This window comes from Homarus americanus, unplaced genomic scaffold (assembly GCF_018991925.1).
Source record: "Homarus americanus isolate GMGI-L3 unplaced genomic scaffold, GMGI_Hamer_2.0 scaffold53233, whole genome shotgun sequence".
In the NCBI taxonomy this organism is placed as follows: domain Eukaryota; kingdom Metazoa; phylum Arthropoda; class Malacostraca; order Decapoda; family Nephropidae; genus Homarus; species Homarus americanus.
This window is the reverse complement of record NW_024751660.1, coordinates 4,943,517-4,971,017: the sequence shown is the minus strand read 5'-3', so window position 1 is coordinate 4,971,017 and position 27,501 is coordinate 4,943,517. Positions and strand designations below refer to the sequence as shown.

The window sequence follows — 27,501 nt, the reverse complement described above, 5'->3', positions numbered from 1 at the left end:
CAATGCTCCTTATAACAAACACTTTTCCCAATCAATGCTCCTTGTCGCAAACAATCTCCCTCTTCCCCTTTAATCAATGCTCCTCATACCAGTACCCCCCTAATCAATACTCCATAAAGCAAACAATCTCCCTCCCTCCCTTCAATCAATGCTCCCTGTCATCAATGGAACACCGACTCATCTGTTGACAACGCCAGTGTGAAACAAACTGTCATTACGGAAAACAAAAAAGGTAGTGCTTTATTTAATTAGTCTGTTGATCATCGAGCGGTTTAAAAATAAAATACAATTAACACTTTGACAGGAACTAATTAGAAAAAATATATATATATACAGTATATGGATTTTCAGGTACGGCCAGGTACGTAGACTCGGTGAACTATATTACCTTTGTTTTGTGTTCGATAATGATAAACAGTGATGACACGTACGGTAATATAAGTTACGTAGTTAGACTCAAACACCCTGAGTTAGACGTCTTAAAAGTATATTGTTTATTTTAATGGTAATTGGTGTAATAAAATTTGAACAGGTGTAAAAAAAAAACTAAGACAGGTGTGACAAAAGGTGAACAGGTGTAACAAAAGGTGAACAGACAAAAGGTGAATATGTTTAATAAAAGGTGAATGGGTGTAACAAAAGATGAACAGGTGTAACAAAAGGTGAACAGACAAAAGGTGAATATGTTTAACAAAAGGTGAATGGGTGTAACAAAAGGTGAACAGGTGTAACAAAAGGTGAACAGACAAAAGGTGAATATGTTTAACAAAAGGTGAATGGGTGTAACAAAAGATGAACAGGTGTAACAAAAGGTGAACAGACAAAAGGTGACAGGTGTAACAAAAGGTGAACAGGTGTAACAAAAGGTGAACAGGTGTAACAAAAAAGAACAAGTGTCATAAAACTTACACAGCTTCAACAAAAAGTAAATTGATGAAACAAAAATAGAACATAGGGAACAAGATAGACAGACGGACAGAAAACAGACAGACAGACAAACAGACAAACAGACACAGATTGATAGATAGATAGATAGGTAGATAGATAGATAGACAGACAGACAGACAGACAGACAGACAAACAGACACAGATTGATAGATGATAGATAGATAGATGGTGAACAGACAGACAGACAGACAGACAAACAGACAGACAAACAAACAGACAAACAATAGACACAGATAGATAGATAGATATAGATAGACAGACAGACAGACAGACAGATAGATGAGCCGCGATAAGATAGATAGATAGACAGACAGACAGACAGACAGACAGACAGACAGACAGAAAGACAGACATAATACCTCAATATAGGATAAGAGTTTCTTTACCCGTACTTGACAAACATCAGAAACAGAAATTCCCTCTACGCGCGTCACCCCCACACACACACAAACACACACACACACACACACACACACACACACACACACACACACACACACACACACACACACACACACACACACACACACACACACACACACACCCACAGAAATTTGGTATTCAGATTCAAGAAGAACATTACATGACCTACACCCTGATGTAGTGTGTGTGTGTGTGTGTGTGTGTTAGTGACTGGGGTATATTACAAAGTGTATATAAATGAGACAGACAGTGGTTAGAATAAAACATAAACAAACAAAATAAACCCAGAATAAAACAAATAAAATTAACAAAAACACAGAGCTCATTAGTTCCCACGTGTCAACAACAACAACAAAAAAATTGCTCATAAGCGATGTCAGCCGTGAATTACCGAGTGGGAGGAAAAAAAGTATTTGTGTTGTGTTGAAAATCGTCAGAATTCTCTCATCAAACGGAGTAATAATTTGGTCATGGTGGACTTTTTCTTTTAATACTTGGTTAATACAGAGCTGGTTTATGTTGTTGAGAGAGAGAGAGAGAGAGAGAGAGAGAGAGAGAGAGGGGAGAGAGAGAGAGAGGTATTTTATCTCCCAGCTACATCCCCTCCCCCCCTCCCCCACACTCTAAAATAATCGAAACAAATAATCGCTTAATCTGGTGAGACTGATGAGAGTATATTTTTTTTGGGGAGGGGGCACTCATCAGCGGGATCTCAATATTCCCGCTGTTAAACGAGGCATAAATTCCCAAATGCCACATCTGGTACTCCGTCAATTCTTGGTATTTGGGTAGAATAATATCTCTATATACTGTGAGTGGTTGTATTTCAGCATTTGTGTAGAGTATTTATGGGTATATATGTATATGTATGTATGTGTAACTGTGTGTATATATGTACCTGTATATATGTGTGTTTATATTGGTGTGTGTGTGTGTGTTTGTGTGTGGGTCATTATTACTATTACTATTATTACTATTACTATTATTACTATTACTATTATTACTATTATCTATTATTATTATCTATTATCACTATTATTAATGAATCAACAGCTGAACTAATCATTATTTTCTTTTCATTTCAGATAAACGGATGAGAAGAGGCAGAGATGCGTTACGAAAGGAGGAAGTGAGATTAGGAAAGGAAGAATAATATCAAACGTGATGAGAAAGTGGACCAGATATATATAAGAGAGAGAGAGAGAGAGAGAGAGAGAGAGAGAGAGAGAGAGAGAGAGAGAGAGAGAGAGACCCTCACTCTATCATAACCACCCACGTCTTCATAACTGTAGCCTGTTGCTTCCTTACCTCCCCATTTTCCTCTCTCCTCCCCTCCCTTTCTCACCCCTGCTTACCTCCCCGACACCCCCTCTCTTCTACATTCCCTCTTCCCTTCCTACCTCCCTTAAATTCCCTCTTTCCTTGCTTCTACCTCTACACTCCTTCCTTCCTTCCTCTACATACTCTACCTCCCTCCTTACCTTACCTCCTTACACCTTCCTTCCCCCTTCCCCCTTCTTTCCCTACACGCTCTACCTCCTTACACCCCCCTGCCTTCTCTCCCCCCTGCCGCCGACTCCATAATTAAGGACTACCCACACAGCGAGGAGAAAACACCACTACACACTCCCACATACATTGGTACACACACACACACGCACGACGGCTGGTACCAATGGCGTTAACTATTGCTTCTCTAGACTTGTGACCACTGTAGGGCAAGGAGAGGGTGGAGGAGGAGGAGGAGGAGGAAGAAGAGGGGGAAGAAGAGGGGGAAGAAGAGAGGGAAGAAGAGGGGGAAGAAGAGAAGAGAATCACAGTGTCAACGAAAATGCCAAAACACAAGCGGTAGTTAGTTATTCTTACGAAACACAAAGTAACGTAAAGCAGTGTTGTTGGGGAGCTAACTAATTGATCTGGAAAGCTATATAACTGTACTGGGAAGCTATATAATTGTACTGGGAAGCTATATAACTGTACTGGGAAGCTATATTATTGTACTGGGAAGCTATATAACTGTACTGGGAAGCTGAGTAGGTAAGTGTGCTGTCAAGGTAATTAACTGTGTTGGAAAGCTAAGTGCGGTAGGAAGCTAAAGGTGGAGGAAACCTGACAGGGAGTAGTGTGAGGTAATTAGCTTTGTGAGAGAGAGAGAGAGAGAGAGAGAGAGAGAGAGAGAGACGGAACTATAGCTGATGAATTAAGATCGGAGGGGTTAGATTCGGTTCGGTTAGGTTAGATTAGATTAGGTTAGGTTAGGTTAGGTAAGATTAGGTTAGGTTAGGTTAGGTTAGATTGGGTTAGGTTAGGTTAGGTTAGATAAAGACCATTAACAGCACCAGGGGGAAGAAAGCGCCAGAGAGTGACGGTGACGCTCTCTAGTTCTCATTAGTCAACTCCTTCTTACACTAATGATGGCGGTAATTACTAAGGTAATTAAGAGTTGATGTGTGTTGTTTGACCCGATTTGTGTTGTTTATGTAGCTCTTGTGTTGTTTGAGCCACTCTTGTGTTGTTTGAGCCGCTCTTGTGTTGTTGAGCCACTCTTGTGTTGTTTGAGCCACTTGTGTTGTTTGAGCCGCTCTTGTGTTGTTTGAGCCGTCTTGTGTTGTTGAGCCTCTCTTTGTGTTGTTTGAGCCGCTCTTGTGTTGTTTGAGTCGTTGTTGTTTGAGCTCTTGTTGGCTTGTGTTGTTTGAGTCGCTGTTGTGTTGTTTGAGCCGCTCTTGTGTTGTTTGAGCCGCTCTTGTGTTGTTTGTGTTGTTTGAGCTCTTGTGTTGTTTGAGCCACTCTTGTGTTGTTTGAGTCGCTGTTGTGTTGTTTGAGCCGCTTTGTGTTGTTTGAGCATCTTGTGTTGTTTGAGCCGCTCTTGTGTTGTTTGAGCCGCTCTTGTGTTGTTTGAGCGCCCTTGTGTTGTTTGAGCCGTTTTGTGTTGTTTGAGCCGCTCTTGTGTTGTTTGAGCCACTCTTGTGTTGTTTGAGCCACCTTGTGTTGTTTGAGCCACTCTGTGTTGTTTGAGCCAGTCTTGTGTTGTTTGAGCCACTCTTGTGTTGTTTGAGCCGCTCTTGTGTTGTTTGAGCCACTTGTGTTGTTTGAGCGCTCTTGTGTTGTTTGAGCCACTCTTGTGTTGTTTGAGCCGCTCTTGTGTTGTTTGAGCCACTCTTGTGTTGTTTGAGCCGCCTTGTGTTGTTTGAGCCCTCTTGTGTTGTTTGAGCCCTTTGTGTTGTTTGAGCCGTTCTGTGTTGTTTGAGCCGCCCTTGTGTTGTTTGAGCCGCTCTGTGTTGTTTGAGCCGCTCTTGTGTTGTTTGAGCCACTCTTGTGTTGTTTGAGCCACTTTGTGTTGTTTGAGCCACTCTTGTGTTGTTTGAGCCGTTCTTGTTGTTTGAGCCACTTTTGTTTGTTGTTTGAGCCGCTCTTGTGTTGTTTGAGTCGCTCTTGTGTTGTTTGAGCGCTCTTGTGTTGTTTGGTCCACTCTTGTGTTGTTTGAGCCACTTTTGTTTGGAGCCACTTGTGTTTTTTGTTTGCCTCTTGTGTTGTTTGAGCCTGTTGCCTTGTGTTGTTTGAGCCGCCTTGTGTTGTTTGAGCCACTTGTGTTGGAGCCACTCTTGTGTTGTTTGAGTCGCCTGTGTTGTTTGAGCCTCTCTTGTGTTGTTTGGTTTCACCTTGTGTTGTTTGAGTCGCTGTTGTGTTGTTTGAGCCGCTGTTGTGTTGTTTGAGCCGCTCTTGTGTTGTTTGAGCTGCCTTGTGTTGTTTGTCTTTGTGTTGTTTAGTGAATCTTGTGTTGTTTGAGTCGTTGTTTGTTGTTTGAGCTGCTCTTGTGTTGTTTGAGCCGCTCTTGTGTTGTTTGAGCCGCTCTTGTGTTGTTTGAGCCTCTTGTGTTGTTTGGAGCCACTCTTGTGTTGTTTGAGTCGCTGTTGTGTTGTTTGAGCCGCTCTTGTGTTGTTTGAGCCGCTCTTGTGTTGTTTGAACCGCTCTGTGTTGTTTGAGCCCTCTTGTGTTGTTTGAGCCGCTCGTGTTGTTTGAGCCGCTGTTGTGTTGTTTGAGCATCTCTTTGTTGTTTGGAGCCGCTCTTGTGTTGTTTGAGCCGCTCTTATGTTGTTTGAGCCGCTCTTGTGTTGTTTGAGCGTTTTTGTGTTGTTTGAGCCGCTCTTGTGTTGTTTGAGCGTTTGTGTTGTTTGAGCCGCTCTTGTGTTGTTTGAGCCGCTCTTGTGTTGTTTGAGCCGCTCTTGTGTTGTTTGAGCGTTTGTGTTGTTTGGAGCTGCCTCTTGTGTTGTTTGAGCCGTTTTGTGTTGTTTGAGCCGCTCTTGTGTTGTTTGAGCCGCTCTTGTGTTGTTTGAGCCGCTCTTGTGTTGTTTGAGCCGCTCTTGTGTTGTTTGAGCCGCTCTCGTGTTGTTTGAGCCGCTCTTGTTTGCTCATCATTACTCTGGAACCTCACTACGGGTCTCCTTTATTGCTTTTCTTTTGTTGAATTTGGCCCCCATCTGTCTGTCTGTCTGTCTGTCTGTCTGTCTGTCTGTCCATCTGTTTGTCCATCTGTCTCACTGGCTCAACCCAACACTAAAGGGAGGTGAAAATAAACAGAAGAGCATCAAGAATATAGACACATAACCTATAGCATTCTCTGCGTGTAGTGCTGGAACCTATATATCTCCTGAGGCCAATGTACAGGCTATTGGATACTCAATAGTCTCACTGGTTACTGTACACCTGAAGGACGAAGTAGTGCCTCCATTTATAGATCTGGTGTATATGACGACGAACCTAAACCTAATACCAGTTTTATAAGAAATGGTTTAATATATTAGTAACATTAAAAGTCAAGGTTCAAAGTTATTTTTATATACAATAAATATTTTGATAGTTCCTGCCCTCGAGGTAGGGAAATATATCGGATGCTGTCTCAAGGTATATCGGATGGTGCCTCAAGGTATATCGGATGGTGCCTCAAGGTATATCGGATGGTGCCTCAAGGTATATCGGATGGTGCCTCAAGGTATATCGGATGGTGCCGCAAGATATATCAGCTGGCGTCTTTAAGTAAATATATACAGAAAAAAAAATAAAAAATATAAACTTTCTTCCCACGAGGCTACAATACAAAATGTTGTTTTTTTTAATTTATTCAAGTTAGGTTAGGTTATGTTAAGTTAGGTTAGGTTAAGTTAGGTTTGGTTAGGTTAGGTTAGGTTAGGTTAGGGTTAGGTTAGGTTAGGTTACTATAAGATAATTTAGGATAAGGTAAATGGCGTCACAAGTACCTCGAAGACGGTAACATTATTATATAGGAAATTTTCGCTTACGTCAAAAATTAGCCGAGACACCTGACTCTCTCTCTCTCTCTCTCTCTTTACCTCGCCCTAGCTGGTCTTACCACAGTGATAAAAGCTGAAGATTCAAGTCCAGTGATGAATATTCTGTCTACGTAATCCAACACCTGTCGTGGAAATAATGTTACCGAGAGAGTGAGAGAGAGACAGGGAGAAAAAGACGCAGACAGGCAGAGAGATAATAAAGGAGACAGGCGGACACAGAATGAGAGACAGGCAGACAGACAGACACAGAGATAAACAGGGATGCAAAATGACACAGAATGAGAGATAGACAGACACAGACAGAGATAGACAGGTTGATAAACAGACACAGACAGAGAGGTAGACAAGGGGAGACACAAGGGGAAAACAGAGACAAGTAAGATACCAAAAGATAGAGAGAGAGAGAGAGAAGAGAAAAAAAAAAAAAAAAAAAAAAAAAAAAAAAAAGGAAAGAGGGGGTCCCTGTCTTGTCTTTAAAACTTGTTGAGCCTGAAAAACTTAAGTCAGTTTGATACTCTTGTGAAGGTCTAGTGAGGACCACCCTCTCCCTTCCCTCTCCCTTGGGCCTCCTCCCTCTTTCTGGGCATTCTCCTTCCACCATGGGCAGCTCCTCCTCCCCACCCCCCCCATCTCTCAGGGCCACCTCTTCCTCCTCCTGGGTACATGGCTTCACTCTGACCACACCTAACCTGCCCTGACCTGACCTGACAATACCTAAGCTGACTTAAAACACGAGTTATCCCTAACCAAACCTAAACCAATTCTATCTGTCTGTCTGTCTGCCTGTCTGTCTGTCTGTCTACCTGCGGGTACGTGTGATATTATCTCCCACCGTCGAAAGCAACTTACCAATAGCCAGAAAGAAACAACAACAACAACAACAACAAAAGATAACGATAAACAAAGAAACAGACATCCCCACTCCCCCCCCCTTCCCCTTCACCCTTATCCCCTCCTTCACCCTTACCCCAAGAGACTTTATTTATCTAAGGTTGAGGGTGAATTACAGTGGTCCTCGAACGTCCCACCTGAGCCGAGGGATTACCTGGGTTACTCCTTCACTTGTTAGGGACAGGGAGGAGGAGGAGGGGCGGAAGAGGAGGATGAGGAAGAGGGGAGAGATAGGGAGAGTAGAGCAGGAGGAGGAAGAGGAGGAGGAATCCCATCCCTGGAGATATTCTAAATCCTTCTGATAGGCTGCTCTTCCTCCTCCCCTCCTCTTTTTTCTCCTTCCTCCCTCTCTGTTCCTCTGCTTCCTCTTTCTCCTACTCTCCCTCTCCCTCTCCTCCTTCTCCTACCTCCCTTCCTCCTATTGCTCCCTCTCTTCCCCTCCTACCTCTCTTCCTTGTCCCCTCCTCCTCCTACCTCGCCCTACCCTCTCTAGTGTCAGGTATCGACTAGGTGGTGTACCCAGGAACATACTCAGCCATCGATCACTCCAACACTATAAGACTGTCTTAAGCTGTATTTCCACCACCTATTGTTGACACGAGTTGACAACACAATACTCATCCATATTATAAACTGTTTACCTCATATTGTAGTGTCAAGTATTATTGTTTTATTTCCGGGTTAAGTATTATTGAGGCTTATAGTGTGATGGGTCCTAGGGTATTATTTTGATCTAGTTATTATTATTATTATTATATTATTATTATTATTATTTTTATATTAATTGTTATTATCATTACTATAATTAATATAGATAGATATTTGGATGGCTAGATAGATAGATAGACGAACGGAGGAGAGAGAGAGAGAGAGAGAGATCACAATTCGCGACGTTCAAGTGAGTGTTTCCTTCACCCGACAAAAAATTCTTACAATATTAATAAAATAAAATAATAAAATAATAATAATAACAACTTTAGAAAAAATAAACAATTGATGAGAAAAAACAAAACAATGCAAATCCAGAGAAGAAATAAACAAAACAATGAAAATATTACGTGTTTTTCCGTGTTTATTTTCATTCAGTATGTGTGTGTATTTTAATTAGTGTTTAAACAACTGTAAACAGCTATCTTAATGTTTGAAATGTTCTTCCTATAGCCTTGAAAATCTCTCAGACATCTTACACGTGAGAGGTGAGGAAAGAAAATATGAAGTGTGGAAAATAGTTACCCTGTGTGAGGGCATTTCAGAGCTGTTGTTCAGTGAGCTTCGGTTATCAATGTGTGAGACATGACACCACTGAGGCCAGCTGATTACCCGCTGATGACGTCACACTCCTGTCAGCCAATCATAAACACTGTTGATGGTACATGAACGCAGTGACTGGCTGACCGCACCACCAATAGGATGCTGCCAACCAACGTGGTCTCATTTGTCAAAAAGGTAAGTACTGCTGTGTGTGTGTGTGTGTGTGTGTGTGTGTGTGTGTGTGTGTGTGTGTGTGTGTGTGTGTGTAATAATGTTCCTAGTGTATATAATTGTACATAAACAGATACCCTATAATGTCTTCACCTTTTATCTCGACCAGAAAAAAGATCTGAACCAAAGCTATTTAAAGGCGTTTATAATTACGTCAGGTGTAGTGCCCAATCAACACCCACCTGACATAACTACGTCAGGTGAGGTACCATCAACACCCACCTGACATAACTACGTCAGGTGAGGTACTCAATCAACACCCACCTGACATAACTACGTCAGGTGAGGTACCAATCAACACCCACCTGACATAACTACGTCAGGTGAGGTACCCATCAACACCCACCTGACAACCACGTCAGGTGAGGTACCCATCAACACCCACCCGATAACTACGTCAGGTGAGGTACCCATCAACACCCACCTGACATAACTACGTCAGGTGAGGTACCCATCAACACCCACCTGACATAACTACGTCAGGTGAGGTACTCAATCAACACCCACCTGACATAACTACGTCAGGTGAGGTACCAATCAACACCCACCTGACATAACTACGTCAGGTGAGGTACCCATCAACACCACCTGACATAACTACGTCAGGTGAGTACTAATCAACACCCACCTGACATAACTACGACAGGTGAGGTGCCCAATCAACACCCACCTGACATAACTACGTCAGGTGAGGTGCTCAATCACCCACCTGACACTAACGACAGTGAGGTGCCCATCAACACCCACCTGACATAACCGTCAGGTGAGGTGCCCATCAACACCCACCTGACATAACTACGTCAGGTGAGGTGCCCATCAACACCACCTGACATAACTACGTCAGGTGAGGTACCTAATCAACACCCACCTGACATAACTACGACAGTGAGGCCCAATCAACACCCACCTGACATAACTACGACAGGTGGAGTACCCATCAACACCCACCTGACATAACCCACGACAGGTGAGGTGCCCATCAACACCCACCTGACATAACTACGTCAGGTGAGGTACCAATCAACACCCACCTGACATAACTACGTCAGGTGAGGTACCATCAACACCCACCTGACATAACTACGTCAGGTGAGGTACCATCAATACCCACCTGACATAACTACGCCAGGTGAGTACCCATCAACACCCACCGACATAACTACGTCAGGTGAGGTACCCAATCAATACCCACCTGACATAACTACGTCAGGTGAGGTACCCATCAACACCCACCTGACATAACTACGTCAGGTGAGGTACTTAATCAACACCCACCTGACATAACTACGTCAGGTGAGGTACTAATCAACACCCACCTGACATAACTACGTCAGGTGAGGTACCAATCAACACCCACCTGACATAACTACGTCAGGTGAGGTACCCATCAACACCCACCTGACATAACTACGTCAGGTGAGGTAATTAATCAACACCACCTGACATAACGACGTCAGGTGAGTACCTAATCACCCACCTGACATAACTACGTCAGGTGAGGTACTCAATCAACACCCACCTGACATAACTACGTCAGGTGAGGTACCCATCAACACCCACCTGACATAACTACGTCAGGTGAGGTACCCAATCAACACCCACCTGACATAACTACGTCAGGTGAGGTACCCAATCAACACCCACCTGACATAACTACGTCAGGTGAGGTCCATCATCAACACCACCTGACATAACTACGTCAGGTGAGGTACTAATCAACACCCACCTGACATAACTACGTCAGGTGAGGTACCCAATCAACACCCACCTGACATAACTACGTCAGGTGAGGTACCAATCAACACCCACCTGACATAACTACGTCAGGTGAGGTACTCAATCAACACCCACCTGACATAACTCAGCAGGTGAGGTACTAATCAACACCCACCTGACATAACTACGTCAGGTGAGGTACCTAATCAACACCCACCTGACATAACTACGCAGTGTGAGGTACCAACACCCACCTGACATAACTACGTCAGGTGAGGTACCCAATCAACACCCACCTGACATAACTACGACAGGTGAGGTACCATCAACACCCCACCCGACATAACTACGTCAGGTGAGGTACTAATCAACACCCACCTGACATAACTACGTCAGGTGAGGTACCAATCAACACCCACCTGACATAACTACGTCAGGTGAGGCGCCAGGACCAAGTTGTTACCTGAGGGGATGATCCAGGTAGATGGAGGGTTTACCTGCTGAGGGGTGAGGAGAGCTTCAAGGTGGTGAGGAGGGGGAGGGGGGAGAGGGGAGAAAGGGAGGGAGGAGGGAGGGGGAGGGGAGGGTCTGTTTTATGTCTCCCCCTCTCTATCTCTTTGAGTCTCTGTCTGTCTTTAAGTTTTATTTTTTGCTCTTTATTTATTTATGTATTTATTTTATATCTCTCTCGCTTTGATCAGTCCCCTGTCTGTCTGTCTGTCTGTCTGTCTGTTGTCTGTCTGTCTGTCTGTCTGCCTGTCTCCCTGTCTGTCTGCCTGTTCCCCTGTCTGTCTGCCTGTCTCCCTGTCTGTCTGTCTGTCTGTCTGTCTGTCTGTCTGTCTGTCTGTCTGTCTGTCTGTCTGTCTGTCTGTCTGTCTGCCTGTCTCCTGTCTGTCTGTCTGTCTGTCTGTCTGTCTGCCTGTCTCCCTGTCTGTCTGCCTGTCTCCCTGTCTGTCTGCCTGTCTCCCTGTCTGTCTGTCTGTCTGTCTGTCTGTCTGTCTGTCTGTCTGTCTGTCTGTCTGCCTGCCCCCACCTGTCTGTCTGTCTGTCTGCCTGTCTCCCTGTCTGTCTGCCTGTCTCCCTGTCTGTCTGCCTGTCTCCCTGTCTGTCTGTCTGTCTGTCTGTCTGTCTGTCTGTCTGTCTGTCTGTCTGTCTGTCTGTCTGCCTGTCTCCCTGTCTGTCTGTCTGTCTGTCTGCCTGTCTCCCTGTCTGTCTGCCTGTCTCCCCTGTCTGTCTGTCTGTCTGTCTGTCTGTCTGTCTGTCTGTCTGTCTGTCTGTCTGTCTGTCTGCCTGTCTCCCTGTCTGTCTGTCTGCCTGTCTCCCTGTCTGTCTGCCTGTCTCCCCTGTCTGTCTGTCTGTCTGTCTGTCTGTCTCTCTGTCTGTCTGTCTGTCTGTCTGTCTGTCTGTCTGTCTGCCTGTCTGTCTGTCTGTCTGCCTGTCTGCCTGTCTGTCTGTCTGTATGTCTGTATGTCCAACAATCCTTCATTTTTCCTCTCTCTCTCTCTCTCTCTCTCTCTCTTCGTCCCACTCTTCCACACACACACACACACACACACACACACACAATCATCAAAGCAGTTAAGAAATTGTCCTCCTTCCAACACACCCAGACAGCGTTTTCTTGAGGAACCTTCTAGAGAAATTTGCCACTTGGAGGGGGGGACGCAGCTAGAACCACGTCTGAGGTGTGTGGAGGAGTGATCCTACACGTATTGAGGAGCGGGAGGGAAGGAGAGGTAATTCTTTATGTACCAATACATTTCCTAGAACGCAAGCGATAGATTCTTCTCACAAAAGTCTGCTTACTTTGTGTGTGTGTGTGTGTGTGTGTGTGCGTGTGTGTGTGTGTGTGTGTGTGTGTGTGTTTGTTCCTATCTTCTCGGTATCGCTCTCACATCAATTGGACCCAGATTATATCCCTTGTGGTTGTATAATATATATTGGCTCTCTGGTGCTGTAAGAGTAATGGCTCTTCACACACAACAACAAACTTCTCCCACTTGTTAAATTGACTTAGTTATCCCTGTAAATGCCTCACTGACCCGTTTTCTATGTTTGCGCGTTTTTTTTTTAAGATTTCAGCTAAGGATCCAAATATCTATCGTCTTATTTCCTGCGTTCACGTGTTCTTATGAGCGTTCTGTTATGGGTTGTTATGTTTGACGTATTATTATGCGTTCACTTTTACTCTTGGCGTTCTAATAAGATCCCCGTACATCTACAGTATATCCCTTTATATCCTAATTACATGCGTTTACTTCTCAATTTATGAACGCTCATCCTATTTCCACCATCCAGAAGCGTTCATTTCTCTCTCTCTCCCTGTCCTATATATTCACCTGGTGATTGACTTCAGTACAACAAGCTGGTGATTTCATTTCAGATTTAAATTGGGTCATAATCTTTCATGTACTGTATTCAGGTGTGACAGTTCAGATACAGTTGTAATTATAGGTTGATTAATTACCTGGATGATCATACAATTACAGGAAGATTACATTACTCACTCACTCACTCACTCACTCACTCATTCACTCACCCACTCACCCTTCCAATCACTCACTCACTCACTCACTCACCCTCCCACTCACCCACCCAATCACTCACTCATTCCACTCACTCACTCACCACCCAATCACTCACTCACCCACCCACTCACTCACTCACCACCCACCACCACCCACTCCCACTCACTCACTCACTCATCACTCACCCACCACCACCCACTCACTCACCCACCACCCCACTCACTCACTCTCACCCACTACTCACTCACCACTCACTCACTCACTCACCCAATCACCTCACCCACCCAACTCACCCACCTCTACTACCCACCCACCACTCACTCACCCATTAAAATACATCACCACTGACTGATTCACTCACAAATTCACTGACGGATGAAAATTAATCTTAATCGAACACTGGCACCAAACTCTTTCTTATTTCTGATGAACCAATTTCTTTTTTACACCACAAGGGGATTTTTTATGTATGTATGTATGTATGTATGTATGTATGTATGTATGTATGATATTGACGCGGGCTTCTCAAGTCGGTGTAAAGCTGCGGTAGTGAGGTCGTGGTGCCAGGCAGATAATATCAAGGGAAGAGATTTTCATGTGTTTTGTGGCCTCTCTCTCCGTTCGTCTATCTATCTAGCCATCCAAATATTTATCTATCTATTTATCTATCTATCTATCTATCTATCTATCTATCTATCTATCTACAAAAAAATACTCAAATTCGTCTCAAGATCACACTAGTGGGCCAACCTTTCAAAATATTCATGGCCATCCATCCACATTTACCATTCGTTCCAAGTTTCATGAAAGTCTGCTAAGTCGATTTTAAAAGTTACTATTTATTACACTTACACACACACACACACACACACACACACACACACACACACACACACACACACACTACAGAGCCTTCAATCTACACTCTGACGTCAGCCTTCAACTTTCCGGCTAAAGTTAAAAAAATTAAGGTCTCATAATGCACAGAAAGTTAAATATATAAAAGGTGAAAGTTAGATGAACAATAAGAAAAAAGAAAGGACAATATGACAGAAAACTGGAAATAGAAAGTAGAGCTCAGGATAGAAAGATAGAAAGTTATACATTGAAGTTGAAAAAAATTAAAATCAAGGTGGAAATTAAAAGAAAAACAAGGGTGAATAACAGATAGAAAGCAGAAAAGAAAAGGATGAGGAATGGATAGAAAATATAATAAAATAGAAAGTTCAATGTTGGATGGGATTTAGAAGCCCACTTTCCCAATATTCTCTTCCTGTATGAAAAAATCTTTAGTGGGACAAACTGACTTGTTTTCACTGCGTCCTGTTGAGTCCGTGAAGTGTGTGTGTGTGTGTGTGTGTGTGTGTGTGTGTGTGTGTGTGTGTGTGTGTGTGTGTGTGTGTCTGTGTGTGTGTGTGTGTGTGGATTATTTTCTGTACCTGATCAAAAGGACTCATCAATTAACCTGTGAAGTTTTTATTCACCTAAAATTTCATGGGAATAAATTTTTGTCATTGCGTTGGTAATGGTCGGAGAGAGAGAGAGAGAGAGAGAGAGAGAGAGAGAGAGAGAGAGAGCAATCGCTATAAATTCTATCCTCAAAGTGCGAAATGCTCAGGTGTGCTTGACAGTTTATTATTTTTACCTAATTAACTCCTGATAAAATGTGAATATGGGAATATATATATATCAATCCATATTAAATCTCTCTCTTTCGTATTACCAACAAATTTACACTACACGCGGGAAATTATACACATTACATGCATTTATATAACCAGGTATAAACTATCTTTTTTTTTCAACCTTTATATAATCAACAAGAGGAATGTAATATATCCAAGTATGTTGATGAACTATATTACTTGACGGGATATAATTTAACGTACAGTAATTGGCTCATAATACTGGGGTGTAGCCAGACTATAATAACTATCCAGTGAGCTATTTTATAATTATAACACAAAACAAGTCAGAGGTGTAAAATAATTCTCTCAACGAATCAAATAATATGACGACGATATGACTTGACTTCACTTCTCTGTTCCTATTGGATGTAAAAAATTATGTGACGTAAACACAGCCAATGAGAACAGACTTCTATATGAAACTGACTCAAAACACCTATTTATGTCTGGGATGGTTAACGATGGTGTTTGTTATGTAAGGGTGGGCCGCGGTGCCACTAGCAACAAGACAGCCTGAGCCACTCTACACCTCTGTAATATCGTTTCAATTACGTAGACAAATGATATACAATCATATGTAATATTACGAAGATGAATTACATTATATTAAATTTTACATTATCCAACTTAATTGAATAATCCACGACAATAAACTCATAAATTAAAGGGTTTGTTTGGGCCCATTAAGTAACTCCTACCAATGTAAACAAACAAAAATATTACGTTTGAGACAAAAATCTGCTTATGAAATTACAATTCCAGTATTTTTTCCCCATAATGTAAAACATTAATATGACCACCACAATAATTAAAAAAATTACATCATGGTGTCCAATTTGCATACGGAATAATGTGCATAAATAATATTGGTTCATAAAGACACATTACCACCACGTAATGAAGCTTACTGAGTACATTATTGAATTTTCCATTTTATAATTAACAGAACAAAGGGTGTGTGTGTGTGTGTGTGTGTGTGTGTGTTTTGAAAAGTCAGTTTGTTATGTGTGTGCTGTTATCTGCAAATGTGTGTTACATAGATATGAGTAGTAGAGTAACGCAATGCACACACACACACACACACACACACACACACATATATACATACATACATACATACATACATACATACATACATACATACATACATACATACATACCAATAGAGCGATATAAAGACAGAGAGATATAGACAGTCCTTATAACTGACATTCTTATCTCTAGTGTCAGCAGCCATATGACTGACGTCCTCAGTGGTGCTAGCGGCCTCATCTCCCACAGCTTCTTCAGGTTAACAACAACTTTGGTAAAAATTGGTCACTTTGAGTCCATGACGAAGAAACTTTGTGAGAAAACTTTGAAATACTTTTTGATAACTCGTTTAGTGAGAAAGTGCTCTCTACCTCAGCCCTCCTAAGAATCTTACGGTTGATGGACCATGTCAATTTGACGTCTTAAAATCTATTTTAAGACTTAAAACTCCTGTAGTGTTTACAAAGGTAAGCTTCCTGCCTCGGAGATTGAGAACTTAACAAGGTGCAGAGAATTTACAAAACTGGTGAGGGAATTTACAAAAGCCCAAACCCACCCCCTACCCCAGTACCCTCACAGCACCCCACCCCACCACCACCCCATCACCACCCCCCACCCCACCCCACCCTCACCACCCCTGCCCCCACCCCTCTATCACTCCCACCCCACCCCACTCCCACCCTCTACCACCCCACCCTACCCCTACCCCCACTACTCCCACCCAACCCCTTCCTCCCCACCCTACCATCCCCCCCTACCCCCCACTACCCCACCCCTCCAAGCTAAAAGCAGGAAATGCGACCCTCTTTTCTCCAGCCTCAGTAGAGACTTTCTCAGACCCCGTAAGAGGTAGCGCCGCTTTTCCCTGGGGGCACAAAAATGTCACAACTAACGAAGGAAATATTGCACGACAAAATCCCCGAGAAATGAGAGAAATAATGGAACACCCGTGAGAAATACCAAGTCTCCATCACTCACCTTGCCTCTACCCACTCACCTGCCCACACACCTTGCCTCTACCCTCTCACCTGCCCACTCACCTTGCCTCTACCCTCTCACCTGCCCACTCACCTTGCCTCTACCCTCTCACCTGCCCACTCACCTTGCCTCACCCCTCTCACCTGCCCACTCACCTTGCCTCTACCCTCTCACCTGCCCACTCACCTTGCCTCTACCCTCTCACCTGCCCACTCACCTTGCCTCTACCCTCTCACCTGCCCACTCACCTTACTCCATTCCACCTATCTGCTTTTACACATATACATTTACCTGTCGAACACCTGCCTTAAGTAAAATAATTTAGCACACCTGATTTCAATTAATAAGGCCCCAGGTAAGAGCCAGTACCCTAAAGGTGTGGGGTAACCGCTTGTCTAGGCCGGCCAGCTCAACCTCCAGCCAAAGACTCATAAATTACTGTATGTGTAGCCTCCAGCTTAAGACTCCTAAGTTATGTGTAACCTCCAGCTTAAGACTCCTAAGTTATGTGTAACCTCCAGCTTAAGACTCCTAAGTTATGTGTAGCCTCCAGCTTAAGACTCCTAAGTTATGTGTAGCCTCCAGCTTAAGACTAGTAAGTTATGTGTAGCCTCTAGCCTAAGACCTAAAGAAGAAGATGGAAAAAACGAGAAAACGAAGGAAGAGAAGGAACAGGAGGAGAGGGAGAGGGAAAATGGGATGGAGGAGGATAAGGAGAGAAAGGATAAGGAGAAGGAGGAGGAGGAAGAAAAGAAAACATAAATAGGAGGAGAAGAGAGAGATAGAAGAAGAAGAAAGCGAGAAGGAGGAAGAGGAGAAAGATAAGGAAGAAGAGGGAGAGGATAAGGAATAAAAAGAGGAGGAACGGGAGGAGGGGAAAACACAAGGAAAAGAAGGAGGAGGAGGAGGAGGAGGAGGATGTAACATGAATAGGAAACGAAAGAATAAAGAGGAAGAATAGGAAGAAGAATAATGTACAGAAGAAAAGGAAAGAATAGGCAAAGAAGGAGAGTAAAGGAGAAAAATATACAAGAGAAGATAAACAAATGAAGAAATAAAAAGGAGATATTGTTGTCCGTGATATAAAAACTAACACTTATATAAACGGGAAAAAATATACATACGTGTCTATATTTCGTTGTATTTAGTCTGTCTCTCTCTCTCTCTCTCTCTCTCTCTCTCTCTCTCTCTCTCTCTCTCTCTCTCTCCCAACACAGGTCCTGTACACCCTCTCCTGAGACAGTGATCGCAGCGCCCATCACCAACCTCTCTGAATATCACAATTACTCCACTAACGACTCATTAGCAAGTGAACCAGTGTGTGAATACAGGTACTAATCTCACCTGAGTCTAATTAGGAGGGAGCTTAAATTAATTAAATAGGTGGTGTAGATGTGCGTAGGTGACACTCTTCTTTCACCACTCCCCAGTTATCATTATCACCACCATCTCTACCGCCCTCACCACCATCACTACCACTACCACCATTACCACCATCACTACTACCCTCACCATTAGCACCACCACCATCATCACCACAACGACCATCATCATCACCCTCACCATCAACAGCCGTCTGGGGAAATATATACGAGTAGACGGTTGTGGGAGGCTGCACACACGAACAGCCATTATTTTGGTCTCCGCCACGGCATCTCTCGCCAGCCTCCGTCACTCTCTTGTGCTGTGGACGGGGCTACATTGGGTTCGCTGTGGTGGTGGTGGTTAGTGTCTGGTGTGTGACGTGGTGGTGGTGCACCAGGTGACGTGGTGGTGGTGCTGGTGGGTGGTGGTAACGGCTAGTGTCTGGGCTGGGGTGGTGGGATACAAGTGCATTCATGGGGTGGTAGGTAGTGTCTACGTGACGTGGTGGTGGTGGTGTCTGTGCACGGGTGGTGGTGGTGTCTGGTGTGTGACGTGGTGGTGGTGGTGGTGTCTGGTGTGTGACGTGGTGGTGGTGCTGGTGGTGGTGGTGATGGCTAGTGTCTGCTGTGGTGGTGATGGCTAGTGTCTGCTGTGAGACGTGGTGGTGGTGGTGGTGTCAGACTAGTGTTAAAGCTTTGGTTAGAGTCTGCTGCTTCACAGACTGGGCCTGAGGCGGTGACTGAGGGAAGGTTATTGACAGGGTCGACCAGAGGGGCTGGCTTCAAGTTCCTCAGATGACACAGCTTTAAATCTTCCTAATAAGGGGATTTAAGGAGGTTTAAGGAGTCTCTTTAAGGGTTCATGGACGACAGGATACAGCATCTGATCCTATGAGTGTAAGGGACCTACGGAAGGCTCTATATAATGTATATGGGACCAAAATTCACTAGTGTTATGACCAATGTAAACTTTCAAGACTGAGTGAATTTATACATTATTTAGATCATTGAGCCATTTTTTTTGTCTCACACACACACACATCCTGCACATCACACACACACACACACATCCTGTACATCACACACACACACACACATCCTGCACATCACACACACACATATGCATTACACATACAGTTAACATCTCCAATAGCCAAATTGTACCCTAATACCTATGAGACCTTCAGTATACTCTCACATATAATTTTGTATTTTAATAAGAATATAAGTTATAATTCCCCTAGAAATGAATGTCGTATAAAGTTCCTAAAACAAAACAAAAACTTGACCTGTAATTAAACTGAAGAAACTTTTCCAGTCCTTTTAATTACGAAGGATCTCAGAGAAGTGTTGGAGGAGAGAACCTTTGATGACGATGTGTCTAAGAGAACCAAATATGCAAGTTGTTGTTCTTAGGATTTTTTGCTTAAATGTTTTCCTCTTTTTATCTTGGCTTATTTTCTCGTGTTCTTAGTCAGCATTTTTACCCCCCAATGAGAAGTGTTAAGTGTGGCCTGAGGGACTGATGAGAGCATTTAGGAGGTGCTGGCTGTGAGGTGCTGGCTGTGAGGTGCTGGCTGTGAGGGGGTGCTGGCTGTGAGGTGCTGGCTGTGAGGTGCTGGCTGTGAGGTGCTGTCTGTGAGGTGCTGGTTGTGAGGTGCTGGCTGTGAGGTGCTGGCTGTGAGGTGCTGTCTGTGAGGTGCTGGTTGTGAGGTGCTGGCTGTGAGGTGCTGGCTGTGAGGTGCTGTCTGTGAGGTGCTGGTTGTGAGGTGCTGGCTGTGAGGTGCTGGCTGTGAGGTGCTGTCTGTGAGGTGGCGTCTGTGGAGGTGTCCTGAGACCGTGATATACTCGTACATGATGAGAGAGAGAGAGAGAGAGAGAGAGAGAGAGAGAGAGAGAGAAATAACGAAGAATAAAGAGACAAACAGAGAGAGAGATAGAGAGAGAGACAGAGACGGAAGAGAGGCGGAAATGTTAAGGGGATTCACAGGAAATTCTCAAAGCTATTTCTCTCATTTTTCAGCCTCAGTTTCCTGGTCTCTCTTCCGTGAGACTAACATTCACTGACTCTGAGGCTTTTTCAACATTACACTACATCCAGGGAAGACGTTCATAATGTTAGTAGAGCACCACGAACGTAGAAAACCACAACCCAACCTAACCCAACCAAACCGAACTCAACCTAACCTAACCTAACCTAACGGAACCTACACCAAGCTAACCTAACTTAACCTAACATATAATCTAAGCTCAGTTTCGGTTAGATTTGGTTACGATAGGCTAGATATACATAGGTTTGCTGAGGTCAAGTGTAGTTAGGTTAATTTAGGAGAGATTAGGTTATCTTAAGAGAGGTTAAGTTACGTTAGGAAAGGTTAGGTTAGGTTAGGTTAGGATTGATTACATTTAGTTACGTTAGAACGAGTTAAGTACAGATACATTAGTTACTACTCAAAGAAAAGGAAGAGAAAAAAACACTAGTCCCGTGGTCGTGTTCGTGGTACACCGTGGTCGTGTTCGTGGTACTCTTTATCAACATCCAACACGCCCCCCCCCCCACTAGGCCTCCCCCCTGTTGATTGTTTCCTGCTGTAACAACCTCCTAACTTCTTCCCCTGAAAGTTATCTAAGATTGAACTTTGATCTATTTTCATATAAGAGATTACCGTGTGTGTGTGTGTGTGTGTGTGTGTGTGTGTGTGTGTGTGTGTGTGTGTGTCTGTGTGTGTGTGTGTGTGTGCCGTGTGCCCGTGTTATTGTGTGTGTGTGTGTGTGTGTGTGTGTGTGTGTGTGCCGTGTGTGCTGTGTGTGTGTGTGTGTGTGTGTGTGTGTGTGTGTGTGTGTGTGTGTGTGTGTGCTGTGTGTTGTGTGTGTGTGTGTGTTGTGTATGTGTGTGTGCTGTGTGTGTGTGTGTGTGTGTGTGCTGTGTGTGTGTGTGTGTGTGGGGTGTGCTGTGTGCTGTGTGTGTGCCGTGTGTGTGTGTGTGTGTGTGTGACGCCCAAACCTAACATACACTGGTAGAGTTTGACCACAAGTGTACAGTATACGGGACTAAAGGTCAGTGAGATATGAACCAACTTCTCGGTAAATTATATCAGACGGTTGGAGGGAATTATGCATCAGCCACATCAACAAACTGAGGAACACATCGAAGTAACGCTTACACCTTATGTCAACCTTAACGACGGTGGTACGGGTGTAAGGAGGAGGGAACGGGTCATACTTAAAAGGTAATCTGTCTGCAACACTCACAGACGCTGACTAGGGTGAGACTCCAACATCCTCAAACACTACACGAAACCTCCTTCTACAACTTAAGGGAAGCAACACAAGGGTCCAGAGTTAACAGTAATAATCAAATTAAAACAATCATCTGGCCTTACCTGAGGTGTGTTGCTGTCCGTCCCCTCAGGAGCTGTTAACTATCACTTACCTGGGGAAGAAAAGACACTTAGTAAGATTACCTGTAGTTCATCTAATTAACCTCTGTAATATACTGTATCTGCCTCAATGTAATATTTCATTAGTTACCTAACCTAACCTAACCTAACCTAACCTAACCTAACCTAACCTAACCTAACCTAACCTAACCTAAATTATATTAATAGTGTCAAAAGATTCAGTATCATAAATGATTCGGTTTCATAAATAATTAAATGTCATAAACGATTCAGTGATCAGGAGATGTAGTCATTGTGTTATCAACTAATTAATATGTAATTCATGAAAGTTCAAATTCATTTTTTTCTCTCCTGTATCTTTTATTCTACAACAAGAAACTTAAAAATACAATTAAATAATAATGAAAAAAAAAATAAAAAAAAAAACATTAAACTGGATAAAGTGAGATAGAATTGTGTTATGTTTTGGAGTTTTATTTTCTGGTGTGGGTCTTTTTTAGTGGATGGGTCTTTTTGGCAAGGTCTTTTTGGTGTGGGTCTTTTTTAGGGATGGGGTCTTTTTTGGGGTGGGTATTTTTGGCTAAGTCTTGCTTGGGCTGGGTCTTGTTTGGAGGATGGGTCTTTTTGGGGGTTGCATTTTGGGGATGGGTGTTTTTTTTTTTAGAGGTGGGTCCTTTTTGGGAGGAGGAGTCTTTTTTGAGTGGGTATTTGTTGGGGTCTTTTTTAGGGGGGGCTGGGTCTTTAGGGTGGGGGATGTAGGGCTGGGTCTTCACTAGTAAGCTCAAAAAGTACTGTTTAATTCCTCACCATCCTATCACCACAACACACATCACCACCACCATCCTATCACCACAAAACACATCACCACCACTATCCTCTCACCACAACACTCATTCCATCACCACCACAATCACCATTACATCACCATCACACAACCCCCCCACCACCATACTACCTCACCATTACACAAACACCATCACACCACATCACACACCCACCGTAACGATTCTTCCCCTAACACATCAATTCTCCAGGGGACGATAAGTTTTCAATGAGTCTCATCCCAAAATAGTTATCAACTTTATCTCTGTCAGGATTATTCACCTGGTAAAAAAATAACCCCACCATTTTGACACTCTCAATAATGACCGATAATGAGAGAGAGAGAGAGAGAGAGAGAGAGAGAGCAACAAATGTTTCACCAGTTATCGCAAAAGAAAGAATGCCGACGTTTTTATTGATGAAAAGGTTGAAACAAAAAAGAAACAGCACTGAGTCGAAACTTTCCCAAAGCAATTTACATGTAAAGCGATTGAGAAACAGAAGTGGGAGTTTTTACCGAGACTGTGTGTGTGTGTAAAGAGGACAGAGGGGGAAAAAGTCGACCCTTTAAAAAAAATGTGTCGAATGAGTGTTGCGTTCCTTAGTCTTGGACACAACCAGAGGCTTTGATGCAGTAGGCGGGTGTACAGTAGAGTAGGTTAGTTTAACGTGTATATTATATAAAACACAGTGCCTATTTCTTGGTGAATTTATCTCTTCACCTGAGTGTACATGGCAATAGTTTTTTTGAAGATAGAAAGGTGAAACTTGACATGTTAATACACATATACCCCCATAAGAGTCAGCAGCCATATACAGTACTATAACATACCATTTCTAACTACACATCATCAATACACCCCCATCTGCTTCAGTACTTACGTAAAGACAACAATAAAAAAAATCCTCTCCGCTAAGCCAATTATTTACAAACCGGCCTATAAATTAAGACAATCATAATATAACCCAAAGACCATTAAGACAAGAAATTTATCCTAAAAACGCTGAAAAAAGAAACAAAATATATAAGTTATCGTACAGGAAGCCTAACATGAACGGCTGGATCAAGGTCTGACACGTTCACTTAATGCCTTAAATTGCTCTCTCTCTGTCTCTCTCTCTCTCTAACTCTCTCTTTCCCACACACACACAAGACAAGAAAGACTATTCCAGGAACACACGCACTTTGAAGACTGCGGGGATAAAGTTTTCGTCCAGGAGTCTACAATGACAAGCTCGGGAGGGTGTGTGGTGTTATGTGCGTGGCACTGACGGCCTTCTCAGCGGCGGGATGCTTTCAAGCGGGAGTGCCTACAAGCAGCTGAGGGCTCCTGAGAGTGAATCTTACGTTAAGAGAACCTTTGGCTGTCTTCTGGTGCAATGCTTCAAGAATAATGTGGGTCGTAGACATTAATGCTTGACCGGAGTGTGTGTGTGCGTGTGTGTGTCATGGGTGATGCCAATGAGGTGCCACTATGGGTGTTTATTCTATTTATGAGAGAGCTTAAGAAAAAAGTGTCACGCAGGTTTTCACAAGAATGTAAATTGTTAATGCTTGTGAGAAGAAAATGGTGGAGATGACGGTGTTGATGATGATAAATATAATGCTTAATAACGATGATGGTGATGATGGCGGTGATGATAGTGATGATAATGATGAGTGTTGAAGTAGATGATGAATGACGATGGTGATAAATGGTGGTAAAGATTATGATGAAGATGATGATGACAATAATAACTGACCTCTCTGTGACCCCCTCTCCCCTACACCAACTACCTACGCCTACGAACTAGTACAAGGTAGACATAAACGGTGAGCATCTCGCAAATAACCAAAACCCATTGTATCATTCACGTCCGTAGTTCACGTCTTGAGACTTACTAAGGACGACCAGTCACGAGTCATTCCTTGGTCAATATTTCTCTCCCACGATATTCACATTAAGACGATTAGTACTTGGCGAGGGTCTTATTGCGAGGGTCTTATTGCGAGGGTCTTATTACGAGGGTCTTATTGCGAGGGTCTTATTGCGAGGGTCTTATTGCGAGGTCTTATTGCGAGGGTCTTATTGCGAGGGTCTTATTGCGAGGGTCTTATTGCAAGGGTCTTATTGCGAGGGTCTTATTGCGAGGGTCTTATTGCAAGGGTCTTATTACGATGGTCTTATTGCAAGGGTCTTATTGCGTGTTCAACCTTTAGCGCAGACAGAAATGGAATAACCAGTTTCGATATTAAAAGCATAAGAACTGAATATAAATTTCTCTCTCAACACACTGGCTGTCTCACCTGGATCTGACCCGTAATTAAGAATAAAGGTCAACTGCCAGGTGTGCCGTATGTAAAGTAAATAATTGGGTGGTATGAGCCCCGCTGATCAAGTGGTTACAACTATGGCGGTCAACTACTTAAAGGAAACTTGAGCCTTTGTTGCAAGTTAACAGTTTACCAGACGCTTTTGTGGAAGAGACTCGCCGTCACTGCCACCATCATCACCATCACCACCACAACCATCACCATCACCACCATTGCCACCACCGCCAACATCACCATCACCACCATCGTCACCAACACATTCACCACCGTCACCACCACCACCAACATCACCATCACCACCATCGTCACCAACACATTCACCACCGTCGCCACCACCACCAACATCACCATCACCACCATCGTCACCAACACATTCACCACCGTCGCCACCACCACCAACATCACCATCACCACCATCGTCACCAACACATTCACCACCACCACCGCCACCACCATTGCCACCACCGTTATTAATCCTTGTCTTTATTATTATTATCATTATTACAAGGATTACCTCACACAATATACACTACACAACACTCAATATTCTTTTCTCAATCTACAAAAATTTATCCCAACCTTCAATTATCCGACTTATACCATCGGTTTGTTATTAACAGCCAAATCCATCATTAAGAGGAGTCATTAAGTCTAGTAATTGGTCGGTAACTGTAATTATCAGGTGGTGAGGAGAGAATATATCATAATAATTATATTCAGAGAGGCTAGGGGACCTTTGACCTGGTGTTGTGTGTTACCACTGGAACTTTGCACACATATTACATGGGTCCTTGGGTTAGGTTAAGTTGAGGTGGTTACTCGCGTCAGGAGGGGTAAACCATGTCAGTCAACGTTATACAGTATGCCTAACCCGAGCGACGCTGGGTACTGTTGTTGGTATATGTATAATGGTTGTGTACGAGGGGCGTAGAGAAACTTACCCATAGTTTCACCCTGCCCGGAATCGAACCCGGGTCCACTCGCTTTCGAGGAAAACATGCTGACCATTACACAACAGTAACGGTCTGTTTGTACGAACGTTTGTGTATGTGTATGTGTACAACTCAAAGGTAAAAAGACTCCTTCAAGTAGCAATTATTTTTTACAGAAATAAGTAACCATCACTCAGTGGGGCTTCCGCCTCCCTAATAAATAACAGGAGAGGCCAGAAGGAGCCCTTGAGCCGTGATGACGCATGATGTCACGGGAACACTGTAGCGTCCTTGGAGGTTAAGGAGGTAGGCGGAGTGTCTGAAGAAGTGGAGAGGAAGACGGCAGAAAGGAAAAGAAAAAAATGAGGACGGAAGAAGAGAAGAAGTAAAGACAAGAGGGAAAGAGGAGGGAGGGGGAAGACGGTGGAGGTGGAGAGGATAAAAGAGGGGAGAAAGGGAGGGGACGGAGAGAGGAAAGAAGGGAAGAGGAGGAAGAGAAGGCGACGAGGAGAGGAAGAGGAAGTGAAGGGAAATGAGAGAAGCAGGAAGAGGAGGAGGAAGAGAGGAAGAATTAGGGAAAAAGAGAGGAGGGGAGAGGAGTGGTTAAGAGAGGATGGGGCTGTAGGAGGTGGGAGGAGGGAAGAGTGGAGGAAGCTGATGGCCTAGTGTTAAGGAGGAGAATCTAGAGTGACTGTGTGTGTGTGTGTGTGTGTGTGTGTGTGTGTGTGTGTGTGTGTGTGTGTCTGTGTGTGTGTGTGTGTGTGTCTGTCTGTGTGTGTGTGTGTGAAACTGTGTGTGTGTGTGTGTGTGTGTGTGTGTGTGTGTGTGTGTGTGTGTGTGTGTGTCTGTCTGTGTGTGTGTGTGTGTGTGTGTGTGTGTGTGTATGTGTGTGTCTGTGTGTGTGAAATAAGTATAGATAAGATTAAGTTAATTTAAGCCAAGGTATATTTGTGGTAAATTAGGTTAGGTTAGGTTAAGTTAGGTTAGGTCAGGTTAGGTTAAGTTAAGTTAGGTTAGGTTAGGTATTCGTCTTGACACTGGTAAGGTTAAGTTAGTGGAGTCTACATGTTGTCTTATAGCGCCATAAGCGTGAGAGTCTCCCCCTCCCTTCATACAGAGCCTCGGTATTCTCTCTCTTCTATCACCTATTAATTATTGACTTCTCCAAACAATCCCCATCACCTCCTCCTGCCTCTTAACTCTGATGGCGTTTCTCCCTTCACTATCTTCCCAGACCTTTCTCTTCTTCCCTCAAGCTTTTAAAAGGCTTAAACTTTATATATAAACATAGATAACTTTCTCAACAGGCTTAGTAAGACTTAATTTACGCTTTGTTTTTCTTACACCATCCATGACCGCCGTGCTCTGGGAACTCCTCTGTCGGTATGACCTGCAGAGCGGTGCTAAATTTCCTAAAATATCCTTAATGTTGACAATGTTTTTCTTCCTTTGATGGATGATTTGATTTATGGAAACAACAGATTTTATTCCATAAGGTCAAACAGTTAATGAGGATTATTATGTGGAAATTCTGAAACGTTTGAGCAATTCTGTGCGACGGGAAAGGAGTGAGTGAACTGCATTGTGTGCCTCAGTGGTTGGCTTCTGCACCTGACAGTGTCCTGACTTAAGACGGTATTACCTGACTTGGCTGTGTTCAAAAATAAAATCCC

At 43.5% G+C, this 27,501-nt stretch overlaps 2 protein-coding genes across 2 annotated transcripts in view; one reads left to right on the top strand and one right to left on the bottom strand.

Moving 5' to 3' along the window:
• Nucleotides 1-3,807: 3,807 nt before the first annotated feature.
• On the bottom strand, nt 3,808-5,784 carry LOC121854740 (uncharacterized protein DDB_G0290685-like). The gene has a single exon (XM_042349478.1). It carries the CDS (start codon nt 5,782-5,784, stop codon nt 3,808-3,810), a length of 1,977 nt encoding a protein of 658 aa, XP_042205412.1.
• A 2,920-nt stretch (nt 5,785-8,704) lies between these two features.
• Nucleotides 8,705-27,501, top strand: part of LOC121854739 (soluble scavenger receptor cysteine-rich domain-containing protein SSC5D-like) — a 55,689-nt gene continuing 36,892 nt past the window's right edge. The window contains exon 1 of the mRNA XM_042349477.1: nt 8,705-9,017. Within this exon, the coding sequence (XP_042205411.1) occupies nt 8,982-9,017 (36 nt within the window). The 5' untranslated portion in view covers nt 8,705-8,981. The remainder of the gene's footprint in view (nt 9,018-27,501) is intronic.

Excerpts from the sequence above, each read along its gene's own strand:
- LOC121854740 (XM_042349478.1), bottom strand. The coding sequence starts at position 5,784 with ATGAGCAAACAAGAGCGGCTCAAACAACACGAGAGCGGCTCAAACAAC.